At 40.9% G+C, this 14,318-nt stretch overlaps 2 protein-coding genes across 2 annotated transcripts in view; one reads left to right on the top strand and one right to left on the bottom strand.

The window, feature by feature from the left end:
- LOC109895552 (palmitoyltransferase ZDHHC13-like) overlaps positions 1 to 2,119 on the top strand; it is a 31,214-nt gene extending 29,095 nt beyond the window's left edge. The window contains exons 16-17 of the mRNA XM_020489323.2: positions 61 to 158; positions 485 to 2,119. Coding sequence (XP_020344912.1) covers positions 61 to 158; positions 485 to 620 — 234 coding nt within the window. The 3' untranslated portion in view covers positions 621 to 2,119. The remainder of the gene's footprint in view (positions 1 to 60; positions 159 to 484) is intronic.
- A 4,645-nt stretch (positions 2,120 to 6,764) lies between these two features.
- On the bottom strand, positions 6,765 to 13,976 carry csrp3 (cysteine and glycine-rich protein 3 (cardiac LIM protein)). Its single transcript, XM_020488692.2, has 6 exons — positions 13,882 to 13,976; positions 12,759 to 12,890; positions 10,743 to 10,914; positions 10,414 to 10,543; positions 10,219 to 10,312; positions 6,765 to 6,950 (listed from the first exon to the last, which is right to left on the bottom strand). Exons 2-6 carry the CDS (start codon positions 12,868 to 12,870, stop codon positions 6,877 to 6,879), a joined length of 582 nt encoding a protein of 193 aa, XP_020344281.1. The 5' UTR covers positions 12,871 to 12,890; positions 13,882 to 13,976; the 3' UTR covers positions 6,765 to 6,876.
- Between the last annotated feature and the right edge of the window lie 342 nt (positions 13,977 to 14,318).

The following is a 14,318-nucleotide window of genomic DNA, read 5'->3' as shown; positions in this document are numbered from 1 at the left end:
GTGACAATTTGTAGGCGTAGTGTCGTTTCTGTTTTAGTTAGAATGTGTGTGTCTGAACAGATTGCGTTCTACGGCCTGACAAATGCAGAGATGGCAAACCTGGTGCTTCGTCAGAGGAAACTCCCACAATCCATCTCTCTCAGACAGAACCCTTACAAGTAAGTTGTCCTCTTCTAGTTTATTAATTTCACCATTTAAAAAAAATAAATAAATAACAAGCACACGTAAATTCTTGAAAAAGCCATACGTGCGAGTAAAATCATCGAGGATAACACACAAAGTCTGGGACTTATTTCCATTGTGGACCTTCTTGAGACGAGATGGCTAGACAAGATAGGCTAACCTTCATCAGGCTAGCCTGCCGATTCCGTTTACTTGGTGACGAAAAGCAATAAACAGACAAATGTCCTCCCACCTATTTACTATTGTGTGCCAGTGCTTCTCACTTTCTCCGTTACTCTCATTTCTCTCTCTCCCTCCATAGTTTGGGTGTGGTGCGGAACCTTGTGTCGTTCTTCCAGCTGCGTTGCTGTGGGCTGTTCAAGCCCGCCATGGTCGACTGGACCCAGCAGTACCCACCCGGCCGAGACCACATGTTCGGCCAGCCCGACATCGTCTGACCCCAACAGGGGGCAGCTAGGATCTGGATCCACTATCGTTCTGGACCAAACGGATTAAGCTTACTTAAAAAAATATATATTTTATATATTTTGGACTGCCTGTGAAGAAACACCACTATAAAGGGAAATAGCGTGGAGGAAGTTGTACTGACTTTATTTTATGTGTTTTCTTTTGCTACAGACTGCTGCTGCCTTACGCTGGTATATATTAATGAGGGGAAAAAATTGAAATCTGAAATGTATCATTTGTGCCAAGTTGAATTCGCCTTTATGGCTTAAATTGTATATTAAGTTAGTCATTGTTTTCTTTTTAATATAAATAGTTGTATTTTGATCAATGTGGGTTTTTTTTAATATATATTTTTATTTTATTTTTCTTTTCTGTTTTTAGTGTTCGCAAGAGGCTGTGAGTTTTTAGATTTGAAGGACCGACACTAGACAGTTTAAGCAAAGCCTCACATTGGTTTGTCAGTCACTGAACTCTTTTTTTTTATTGGAGCATACAGTGCATTCTCTAGAGCAGTTTATTCTAATACTGGTCTTGTAGTACTGTACCTCTAAATATGCCAATTTTCTATCCAGCCGCTCTCTTGACAGTGGACACGCACCCAAGTCCATAGCCGTTTCCCTCTCCCATAAGTGTGCGCTCGTTCACTCCCCCTCGTGGATTTAGAATAATGGACAGGTGGAAGAAATATGGTGGACTGTTGGCAGTTGTTACACAAATGGAGTGTTTTTACATCCATTTAAGTGTGAACTTGTGCTCACTATTGGGAGAAGGCAAGGAATCGGGACTCATATCTCCCATAACTCAACAATCCACGATCCTATCCACTATGCTCTTCTCTCTCAGCCTTAAAGCAACAGTCTGAGATTTCCAGTCATTTCAATTAATGACCAACTGTCTTGTGTTATCGTAACCAAATACCTATTCCTCCATTAGTGATGTTTTCGTTATTTTAGGAGCATTGTGTAAACTAATGTATAGCGCCAAGTCATGCTGAGACAAGTTGTGTTCTCATGGAATATCATTCCCACAGCTAGAAATCAAGTGATATTTTCTTGTGAAAATGTCACTGTATGCATTTGATTCATTGTTTTCATTTGTGTTTGAAGCCACACTGATGGTATGAGCATCTTACAGGGTGTGACTTTAATGACACTGGACACTTTGTTTTTGTTTTCTGCATTACCACGTGAAGTAATGTGCCATTGTAACTCACTGCACTGGATGTTCCAACAAAGCCACGCAAGTTTTTTTGTGTTTTCTTTTTTACAATGGTGTCAGAAAGCCTTTTGAGTTTAGATACTCTATGTGGGTACATAAATCAAAGCTCACGACTGTTTCGGGAGAGATTGGCATCTTCATGGTTCAATCGATCCTGCATAGCCCAGTGAAGACATGGTAAACCTAATGATTCTCTTGTTTACCTTTTGTTATAATTGATAAGTTGGTATTCATATTGGGGGTAATCCTGTACTAAATCAGGCTCCCAATTGACTTTGTTATCCAGACCACTGGAGACATTTTAATGAAACAAATGAGGCATACCGAGACCTCTTTTAATTGAAGCCAAAGAAAGACACCATTCAAGACATTTCTTTATAGTTTATAAGAGGTCATACAAGAAGTTTTGCAGTGGTTCATATGTTGTTGATTTAAAGAATATTGGCTGGTCTTGTGGTGTGTAATGAGGCGCAACCAGACGCTGCACTTGACACATTTATGAAATGAATTATTCCAGTTACTAGTAAGCCCCCATTAAGAAAATGACTGTTAAATCCCCTTGGATTGATGAGGAATTGAAAAATTGTATGGTTGAGGGATGAGGCAAAAGGTATGGCAATTAAGTCTGGCAGCCCAACTGATTGGCAAAATTACTGCAAATTAAGAAATTGTGACTAAGCTAAATAAAAAATAAACTATACTATGAAACAAATATAAGTGATATAAAGAATGATAGTAAAACGCTTTGGTGCATCTTAAATGAAATTTTGGGTAAAAAAGCCAACTCTGCTCCATCACTCATTGAATCAGATGGCAATATCAGTGAGCGAACTACTTGACAGATTTTTTTTTCATTGGCAAGATAAGCAAACTTAGGGATGACATGCCAGCAACAAACACTGACACTACACATCCAAGTATATCTGACCAAATTATGAAAGACAAGAATTGTACTTTTGAAATGCTGTAAAGTCAGTGTGGAAGAGGTGAAAAAATGGTTGTTTATCACCAATGACAAGCCACCGGGGTCTGACAATCTGGATGGAAAATTATTGAGTATAATAGCGGACGATATTGCCACTGCTATTTGCCACATCTTTAATTTAAACCTACTAGAAAGTGTGTGCCCTCAGACCTGGAGGGAAGCTAAAGTCATTCCGCTACCCAAGAATAGTAAAACCCCCTTTACTGGCTCAAATAGCCGACCAATCAGTCTGTTACCAACTCTTAGTAAACTTCTGGAAAAAATGGTTTTTGACCAGATACAATGCTATTTTACAGTAAACAAATTGACAGCAGACTTTCAGCACGCTAATAGGGAAGGACATTCAACAAGCACAGCACTTACACAAATGACTGATGATTGGCTGAGAGAAATTTATGATAAAATGATTGTGGGGCTATCTTGTTAGACTTCAGTGCATCTTTTGACGTTATCGATCACAGTCTGCTGCTGGAAAAACGTGTGTGTTATGGCTTTGCACCCCCTAAAGAGTTACTTGTCTAACAGAACACAGAGAGTGTTCTTTAATGCAATCCTCTCAAACATAATCCAGACAGAAGCAGGAATTCCCGAGGGTAGCTGTTTAGGACCCTTGATTTTTTTCAATCTTTACTAACGACATGCTTTGAGTAAGGCCACACGTGAACTACTACAGTATACTGAAATGACTACAACACTTAACAAAGAGCTGCGGTTAGTTTTGAAATGGGTAGCAAGGAATAAGTTAGTACTAAATATTTCCAAAATGAAAAGCATTGTATTTGGGACAAATCATTCACTAAACCTCAACTACAGTTGAAGTCAGAAGTTTACATGCACTTAGGTTGGAGTAATTCAAACTCCACAAATTTCTTGTTGACAAACTATAGTTTTGGTAAGTCGGTTAGGACATCAACTTTGTGCATGACACAAGTCATTTTCCCAACAATAGTTTATTTAACTTATAATTCACTGTATCACAATTCCAGTGGGTCAGAAGTTTGCATACACTAAGTTGACTGCCTGTAAATAGCTTGGGTAATTGCAGAAAATTATGTCATGACTTTAGAAGCTTCTGATAGGCTAATTGACATCATTTGAGTCAATTGGAGGTGTACCTGTGGATGTACTTCAAGGCCTACCTTCAAACTCAGTGCCTCTTTGCTTGACATCATGGGAAAATTAAAAGAAATCAGCCAAGAACAAATTGTAGACCTCCACAAGTCTGGTTCATCCTTGGGAGCAATTTCCAAACGCCTGAAGGTACCACGTTCATCTGTACAAACAATAGTACGCAAGTATAAACACTATAGGACCACGCAGCCGTCATACCGCTCAGGAAGGAGACGCATTCTGACTCCTAGAGATGAACGTACTTTGGTGCGAAAAGTGCAAATCAATCCCAGAACAACAGCAAAGGACCTTGTGAAGATGCTGGAGGAAACAGGTACAAAAGTATCTATATCTGAAGAACACCATCCCAACCATGAAGCACGGGGGTGGCAGCATCATGTTGTGGGGGTGCTTTGCTGCAGGAGGGACTGGTGCACTTCACAAAATAGATGGCGTCATGAGGAATTGAAAATTATGTGGATATTTGAAGCAACATCTCAAGACGTCAGTCAGGAAGTTAAAACTTGGTTGCAAATGGGTCTTCCAAATGGATAATGACCCCAAGCATACTTCCAAAGTTGTGGCAAAATGGCATAATTAAGGACAACAAAGTCAAGGCACTGGAGTGGCCATCACAACGCCCTGACCTCAAACCCATAGAAAATTTGTGGGCAGAACTGAAAAAGCATGTGCGAGCAAAGAGGCCTACAAACCTGACTCAGTTACAACAGCTCTGTCAGAAGGAATGGGCCAAAATTCACCCAACTTATTGTGGGAGGCTTGTGGAAGGCTACCTGAAACGTTTGACTGAAGTTAAACAATTTAAAGGCAATGCTACCAAATACTAATTGAGTGTATGTAAACTTCTCACCCACTGGGAATGTGATGAAAGAAATAAAAGCTGAAATAATCATTCTCTCTACTATTATTCTGACATTTCACATTCTTAAAATAAAGTGGTGATCCTAACTGACCTAAGACATACTTTTTTTACTCTGATTAAATGGCAGGAATTGTTAAACTGAGTTTAAATGTATTTGGCTAAGGTGTATGTAAACTTCCGGCTTCAACTGCACATCTCGTAATTAATCATGTGGAAATTGAGCAAGTTGAGGTGACCTAACTGTTTGGAGTAACGCTGGACTGTAAACTGTCATGGTCAAAACATATTGAAACAACAGTAGCTAAGATGGAGAGAAGTCTGTCCATAATAATGCGCTACTCTGCCTTCTTAACAACACTATAAACAAGACCGGTCCTACAGGCCCTGGTTTTCTTCGCACCTGGGCTACTGTTCAGTCGTGTGGTCAGGTGCCACAAAGAGGGACTTGGGAAAATTGCAGTTGGCTCAGAACAGGGCATCACTGCTGGTCCTTAAAAGTACACAGAGAGCTAACATTAATGACATGCATGACAGAGAGATTGATTTCATCATTACTTGTTTTTGTAAGAGGTATTGACAAGCTGAAGGTACAGAGCTGTCTGTTTTAAAATACTAGCACACAGCTCGGACACCTTTGCATACCCAACAAGACATGCTACCAGGAGTCTCTTCACAGTCCCCAAGTTCAGAACAGACTATGGGAGGCGCACAGTACGACATAGGGCCATAACTACATGGAACTCTATTCCACATCAGGTAACTGATTCAAGCACTAGAATCAGATTTTCAAAGCAGGTAAAAATACACCTTATGGAACAGCGGAGACTGTGAAGTAACACAAACAAAGGCACAGACACACACATACACACACATGATAACACGCAAAATACACATGCATGATAACACACGTACACATGGATTTCAGCATTGTAGATATGTGGTAGTGGCATGTGGGCTCGAGGTCACACACTTAATATGTTGTGACTTCTGTAATGATTGTAATGTTTTAAAAATATGTATAACTGCGTTAATTTTGCCTGGACCCAGGAAGAGTAGAGTAGCTAATGGAGTTCCATAATAAACACAACAACAAAAAATACATTACAGGTAAAAAAAAGATTTTAAAAAATCCATGTACACACACCCTCATCAGCCTCCTGCAGCTTAAGTACTTTTAATTACAAAAAGCTTGCGCTTGGGCACCAAGACATAGTAGTTTGGATAGATTAACGCAAATGTGTTTGGTAATTAGCGTTGCCTTGTTAATTTAAATGACACGGGCGTATTTATGAGCGCAGATGAAATCCTATTAATAATGAATTTAAAGAACAGCTGGAGGCATGTTGGTGTAGATGTCTTCGCCAGGCAGCACATTAACACAGAATATAAATATGACGTAATTATGTGTTCCTTCCCTCTTTTGTTTCCGTTTTCATGCTCATTTGTTTTTAATGCGGAGCGATGTTATTAAGCTAAATATTTTGTTGGCTTTTGTTTGACGCTTAATGTTTTTGCCTCGAAGCCTCCTATTTCTTTTGAGGTGTGCTTATAATTCTATTGTGTGTCACTTTCAATGTATTTTGAAGAGCATCTGGTTATAATTGATTCATGTCATTTGAGGTCTACCCATCCTATACACCATCCATAGGTCGACAATCTGTATTGTACCCAGGTCTGTGTGGTTGTCCAGGTTATTTGGCATACAGCTCACTTTGATATGATGACACTTAGATCAACAAATGTCCTTTTTATGCAAATGAAGCAGTGCTGTTTCATCCATTGCCTTGAACACAAGAAAGGGATGTGCAGTTGATACAAGCTAGATAGACATCACTTCTCTCTCAATCGTTTGTGTTGATAAATGTTGTAATGTAGTTACTATTGTCAAGTGTTTTTACATAATTGTAAGGCAAGAGAAAGAAGTTTTAAGAAATGTGGTATACAAGCTAATGGTGAAATGTTTTATTAAAACACATTTTCAATAAGTGCTCAAAATGCTCTATATTTGAAGAAAAGAAAACTAACACACACACAAACTATTACAAGGAATTCATTCTCCATCTTCCACCATTCCCATGTTCCCCAGCCCTTTTCCTTTCGGCCCGAAGTTCTTGGCGTAGCAAACTGCAAAGACAGAGGGACGAAACCAACTAAGAAATAATGAAACACCGAAAGATACAATACTGAGTTCCTGGTGACTGAGAGTCACTGAGTTTCTAGCAATGGAGGCTCCTCGGAGTAGGAAGGGGAGGACCCTCATCCTCAGTGAATTTCATAAAAATAAGAGAGTGAAACATTTAAAAAAGTTATAATTGTTAGATAAAACTCTAAATACAGTGGGGAGAACAAGTATTTGATACACTGCCGATTTTGCAGGTTGTCCTACTTACAAAGCATGTAGAGGTCTGTCATTTCTATCATAGGTACACTTCCACTGTGAGAGACAGAATCTAAAACAAAAATCCAGAAAATCACATTGTATGATTTTTTAAGTAATTAATTTGCATTTTATTGAATGACATAAGTATTTGATACATCAGAAAAGCAGAACTTAATATTTGGTACAGAAACATTTGTTTGCAATTACAGAGATCATACGTTTCCTGTAGTTCTTGACCAGGTTTGCACACATTGCAGCAGGGATTTTGGCCCACTCCTCCATACAGACCTTCTCCAGATCCTTCAGGTTTCGGGGCTGTCGCTGGGCAATACGGACTTTCAGCTCCCTCCAAAGATTTTCTATTGGGTTCAGGTCTGGAGACTGGCTAGGCCACTCCAGGACCTTGAGATGCTTCTTACGGAGCCACTCCTTAGTTGCCCTGGCTGTGTGTTTCGGGCTGTTGTCATGCTGGAAGATCCAGCCACGACCCATCTTCAATTCTCTTGCTGAGGGAAGGAGGTTGTTGGCCAAGATATTGCGATACATGGCCCCATCCATCCTCCCCTCAATACGGTGTAGTCGTCCTGTCCCCTTTGCAAAAAAGCATCCCCAAAGAATGATATTTCCAACTCCATGCTTCACGGTTGGAATGGTGTTCTTGGGGTTGTACTCATCCTTCTTCTTCCTCCAAACACGGCGAGTGGAGTTTAGACCAAAAAGCTCTATTTGTGTCTCATCAGACCACATGACCTTCTCCCATTCCTCCTCTGGATCATCCAGATGGTCATTGGCAAACTTCAGACGGGCCTGGACATGCGCTGGCTTGAGCAGGGGGACCTTGCGTGCGCTGCAGGATTTTAATCCATGACGGCGTAGTGTGCTACTAATGGTTTTCTTTGAGACTGTGGGCCCAGCTCTCTTCAGGTCATTGACCAGGTCCTGCCGTGTAGTTCTGGGCTGATCCCTCACTTTCCTCATGATCATTGATGCCCCACGAGGTGAGATCTTGCATGGAGCCCCAGACCGAGGGTGATTGACCGTCATCTTGAACTTCTTCCATTTTCTAATAATTGCACCAACAGTTGTTGCCTTCTCACCAAGCTGCTTGCCTATTGTCCTGTAGCCCATCCCAGCCTTGTGCAGGTCTACAATTTTATCCCTGATGTCCTTACACAGCTCTCTGGTCTTGGCCATTGTGGAGAGGTTGGAGTCTGTTTGATTGAGTATGTGGACAGGCGTCTTTTATACAGGTAACGAGTTCAAACAGGTGCAGTTAATACAGGTAATGAGTGGAGAACAGGAGGGCTTCTTAAAGAAAAACAGGTCTGTGAGAGCCGGAATTCTTACTGGTTGGTAGGTGATCAAATACTTATGTCATGCAATAAAATGCAAATTAATTTCTTAAAAATCATACAATGTGATTTTCTGGATTTTTGTTTTAGATTCCGTTACTCACAGTTGAAATGTACCTATGATAAAAAATTACAGACCTCTACATGCTTTGTAAGTAGGAAAACCTGCAAAATCAGCAGTGTATCAAATACTTGTTCTCCCCACTGTATATACACATCCCTAAATAATTTATTAAAAGACATTGTTTTGTAATGAAGGCCTGCAGTAGCCTCAACAACACTCTGTAAGGTAGCACCATGGTGTAGCCGGAGGACAGCTAGTTTCTGTCCTCCTCTGGGTACATTGACTTTAATACAAAACCTAGGAAGCTCATGGTTCTCATCCCCTTCTATGGACTTACACAGTAATTATGACAACTTCCGGAGGATGTCCTCCAACCTATCTTGCAGCATAAACTGACTTTTTCTCCACCCAGTCAAAGAATGAATCTAGTACTGAAAGCATAAGCTACAGATAGCTAGCACTACGGTGCATAAAATGTGAGTAGTTGATTCAAAGAGAGAGAAAGACAATAGTTGAACAGTTTTGAACAAATGTATTTATTTAAAAATGAAGAAGCAAGAGAAAGCGAGAACTATATTTAGTTGTGTTTTTTAAAACATAGCTAGCAGATGCAGCTAGCTAGTTTAGCCTACTCAAACAGAGATGGATGCTATGTTAACTAGCTGGCTATGGCTAACCAACACTGGAACTCTTTCAAATCAAGGTAAGCTTTTGGTTTTAATAATTTTAATAATTTAATAATTTACTGCTGCTGGTGTAACTGCTATACTGCTTGCTGCTGACTACACTGTAGTATTGTAGCGGGTTTATTAACGTATTCGTTCTAGTAGATATGTTGACTATGACATTAATGTGGTGACAACGATGTCGGCTGTGTGTAGTGGTTAGCGGTTATCATATGAAGATTTTTTTTTGTTGCCTGTTCACTGATGTGTTGTGCACTAAAGTCCACAAGCGAAGGGAAAAGGTGAGAGGAGGAGAGCTCGTAGATATGAGAAGGAATTACAACGAGCAAAGTGATCATACTGTTTGTATGTGGCTGCTATGAAAGTGAACTTTGTTTGTGTTAGATCAGGGGTGTATTCATTCCACCGATTCTGTAAGCATATCTGAATTTGTCCAAAAGAAACTTGTTTGCAACTGTTGGTCTAATGATTACACCCTAGATCAGCTAGATGCAGGCAAGAGTGTGCAAGGCGGTATTGATGTGTCAATGTCTGCCACCTTGATTACTCAAATTTCTTTTGACCTGTGCACCTACGTTGTAAACTTTTTCATTCATAGGCTAGGTTGTAGCAACCGTATGATGGGTATAAGGACAATTTGAGCATCATGTAGTAGCCTAAACATATCGATGTTACATTGAGCTGGGTGAATGGAATATGAAGGACAGTCATCCAATATGCATTACTATAAATAAGGCCACACTCATTAAAATAAATAAGGCCATGCTCTCGCTCCCTCATCTTAGCCACTAGATTCTACTGAAGCCTGACTGTATATCATTGATCAAAGGGAGCTCTCTATGGCAGGCTAGCTATGTGGACTTTACAGCGCTTAAATGGTGGGAGCTTGTTTGGTCCTGTGTGTATGTACCTTTACAGTAGAGTTCCCCATCCTTGTCTGTCACTGTGGTAGACTCCAGGCTCTTCCCACACAGCAAACAGCGGAAGCAGGTTTTATGCCAAGGCTGCAACAAGAAACACATACACCCCATCTATCAGAGTTAGGTGATCGTTGTAATGTTGTGGACTAAAGAGTGCAAGCAAGGCTTATATAGAGGACTTTTACCTTTCCTGCCCCCATGATCTTCTCTGCTGCGTAGACAGCCTTCGAACATCTTTGGCAGTGATCTGAACTTCCAAACCTATGCGCAAACTTACTGGAGTTGGAGTTTGTGGATGTGGGGCGAGGCTTTGAGCTTCATTAATGAAGAGGAAAGAATAAATGACAATAAATATCCGAAGAGACACAGACGAACATCCATATTTACAATTAAAATGTTTCCTTGGTAACATTTAAAAGTCTGGGAAGCTTTTTATGAAAGCTGTATTCGTTTCCTTGGTAACATTTAAAGGGGGGGGAGGGGGGGGTCAGAGAGAATAACGAGAGGGACCTACTCTTGAGATTGCATGTCCAGGTTCTGTCCAGGGGGGTCTGAGCTTAGGGCTCCAGCTCCCTGGCCGTACCCGTAGCCTTTTGGCCCATACTTCTTGCCGTAGCAGGACTTGCAGTAGATCTCTGACTCATGCGCTGCGACTGTTGTACTGTCCAGTCCTTTCCTGCAGGCCACTGGGGTGAAGAGCAAACCGAAACAACACATTGACTCACTGTCCATACTTAACCACAGTTAACAGGAGAAAGAATGTTGTGGCCGTGACAGCTATGGACAAACTTTTGTCAGTTTTGTCAGGTTGGACAGCAAAAACACTTAAGTATTCTGTTCCTTTATTTTAATACCAAAATATATATTTTTCATGCCCGGATACCTATTAAGCAACTATATCAGGCTGTGGATAATGAAATTATTCATATTACTCGGCCGCAGAAGCATGTGCCTGGGGTCTAGCAATGGTCCCACCCAAGTCAATCAACACACCCCTTTCAGCTGTCCCTGGTCAGGGTCTCTTTCTGAAGACTAGTCTGGAGGGGTTGTGTAGAACCAGTGGTGAAAAGTACTTAAGTAAAAATACTTTCAAGTACTACTTGAGTAGTTTTTCGGGGGATCTTTACTATTTATCATTTTGACAACTTTCACTTTTACTGTACTACATTCCTAAATGTAGTTTTTACTTCATACATTTTCCTTGACACCCACAAGTACTTGTTCCATTTGAATGCTTAGCAGGACAGGAAAATGGTCCAATTCACGCACATCAACGGAACATCTCTGGTCTTCCCTACTGCCTCTGATCTGGCGTACTCACTAAACACACATAATTTAGAAATGAATCATGTTGCAATGTTGGTGTGCCTCTGGCTATTATTTATTTATTATTATTAATTTTTTTAATGTTGCTGTCTGGTTTGCTTAATACAAGGAATTTGAAAGGATATATACTTTTAGTAATGACATTTACTTTTGATACTTAAGTATATTTTAAACCAAATCCTTTTAGACTTTTACTCAAGTAGCTTCTTACTGGGTGACTTTTACTTGAGTCATTTTCTATTAAGGTATCTTTATTTTTACTCAAGTATGACAATTGGGTTCTTTTTCCACCATTGTGTAGGACAGATTCTCCCATTTGCCAGCCCCAGCAGATTGAGAAGCAGATCCCTCCTCAATTGCAGATAATTACAAAGGCCTTTTAGTGCTCCCAGTGGTGCTATTTAGCTATTGGCAGCCCCCAGTTCAAAGCCCAGCCCCAGCCATTCATGGGTAATTAGGTGAGATTGAAACACATTGAGATGGGCATTTTAGGTGGTCCATTTTGTGTTCCCCAATAGGGTCTCCACCTCTCCCCTCTCTTTGCTGCTACCATGATCGCTGAGATACAACCTGCAAAAGCTAAGAGGCTCTCTGTGTAAGAGGCGTCCGGATTCAGGGCTCAAATCGTAGGGTAAAAAGTCATCTTAAAAACACCACAACACTGATAGACTGGCTGGCTCTAATTACGGTTACCTACGGAGTGAAGGGTTTGCTGGTTGTTAAACAGACAACCTCAAAGCCAAACTAAAGAAGAGGATTATTGTTTGTGCTAATGAAGGGTGGGACAGGGCTAGTCTTCTGAACTGCAATAAGATGATTATCTTCAATGGCCACTGTAGAACTGTAAACAGAAGCCAGAAGCCAGCTTGTCCAAATCTTCTCAACTTTGTATTCCTGTGTTTGCTATCATTTAAAATTGCCAATTTGGGTGCAATCAATTACCTTAATTTCTCCGAGATAAAATACAATTTCAACATAATGTTTCAGGGATGCCAATATTTCCTGTTTCTAACTACTACAGAAGCAATTTTAGAACAATATGACATGGTAGGTGTCATGGGTTTCTGAAATGACATGGAACAACTCTTTAAGCAGATCCTGGTTTTATGAATAAGTAAGGAAATTTTATTACCGGTCTTGGTGTCATCAGTTTGTCTTCTCTGTCAGTCTAGGCCTACATGGCATGTGACTGTGGATAACTCACTGCAGATGAAGCAGGTCTTGTGGAAGCTCCTCCCGTTGCATTGGATCTCCTCAGCGTGGTACACAGTCTTTTCACAGGCCGCACACTTGGCCCCGCCGCCCCAGTTTGGCATCCTTGTCTCGGGGTGAGAGTCTGCATCGAGAGGGGTGTTTAGATGGAGTAATAGATGGCTGCAGATTGAATCTACTCTGGGGTGGCCTCAAGACCATCAGTGTATTTCTGACTTATCATGACATAGTGGTCAATAAATAAACATGTGGGAAGATGTTAAGGGGTGGACGTGCTGTCATCGGGGTGGGGGAGGTCTTCCCGCTCTGCTGATGAGAATTGTTATCTACTCAGGAGTAGGAAAGCCCTAAAGCACTAATTTGGTGGAAAATTGTTTTTTCCCAAAATATTATTTAAAAATAATATAAATTTAATACTGATTTATCATTGGGTGCTGCAGCACCCTCAGCAGCCCTAATTCCCGCGGTTATGCATGCGTTGCAATAGGTTCAGACTACATTATATAGAGATTTTTTTTTTTTACGTAAATGTCTACATTTGGATTCTCTTTGATGATACCCATCGTAGTATAGTGACAGCGATGTTGTCGAGCCTGTTCTTCTAGCAGAGATAAGGTATCTCAGCCAGTCCTGACTCTCCTCTATTGTCACCTATTCATTTCAGAGGTAGTCCGTCACATCATAGGGCTGGTATGTGGTGATAAGACTCCAGGAATAGAACCCATTTGGACCATGGAAGAACACATGCCAGTATCCACCCTGGACCGCTTGAAGCAGCCTGGTCACTAACACTTACCTCACACGGAAATGTCCAACATCCAGTGAGTCGCGAATTCAAATCATGTTTATGCAATTCAACTTAGAGATAGCTTGATCAAGTTTAACATCAGTCTCATCCATGGACCCTTGGACCAAATATTCTAAAAGTATATGGCCAGTATATGATATCGGTTTTACTGTAAATACAGCCGGTCCCAGTCAATTACATTTCTATTCCACGTTGGATCAAAGTCATTTCATTGAAATGACGTGGAAACAACGTTGATTCAACCAGTGTGCGGTTACATTTATCAATATCAAACATGTCACAAATCATAAACACTTGACTACTCTACCTGCACAAGTCTGGATGTAGCAGCATCAATCTCTTCCCCTCCGTTCAGTCTCAAATCTTGAGTGCGACCGCCCCAACACCACCGAGGGAAGTCCTTAAATACAGCCCATCTCTCTCATCACCCATGGTGACGCACAAATTAAGACATCCTCCTAAAATAACTTAGGACAAACACTCGAGACCTACAGTAATCCCCCCAGTAGTCCCCCCACCCCACCTCAAACACAGGCCACAGAGACCCCTGGCCCTGAGCTGAGGCCCCGGGGATTTCACCATTTGTCCTGGTCTTACACAAGCATGATTGATAAGAGATTTCCCTAAACTTCTGGGTGACAGTAGCCGAGCGGAATTGTCTGGCTGATGGCAACTGGAATGGCACATGATCTTAGAGGGGTGTCTACACAGAACGAAATAGATCTAGACGGGTTTGTGTTTTTA

The sequence above is a fragment of the Oncorhynchus kisutch genome, linkage group LG8 (genome assembly GCF_002021735.2).
Source record: "Oncorhynchus kisutch isolate 150728-3 linkage group LG8, Okis_V2, whole genome shotgun sequence".
NCBI lineage: Eukaryota > Metazoa > Chordata > Actinopteri > Salmoniformes > Salmonidae > Oncorhynchus > Oncorhynchus kisutch.
The sequence above is the reverse complement of the archived record's forward strand: the minus strand, read 5'-3'. Positions and strand labels throughout refer to the sequence as shown.

Bases quoted from the DNA above. Each gene is read 5' to 3' on its own strand.
- csrp3 (XM_020488692.2), bottom strand. From the start codon at position 12,870: ATGCCAAACTGGGGCGGCGGGGCCAAGTGTGCGGCCTGTGAAAAGACT. The intron at 10,313-10,413 runs GTAAAAGTCCTC...TTCTTGTTGCAG, and splicing joins AGATCATGGGGGCAGGAAAG to CCTTGGCATAAAACCTGCTT. The intron at 6,951-10,218 runs GTACATACACAC...CTGTCTTTGCAG, and splicing joins TGGGGAACTCTACTGTAAAG to TTTGCTACGCCAAGAACTTC.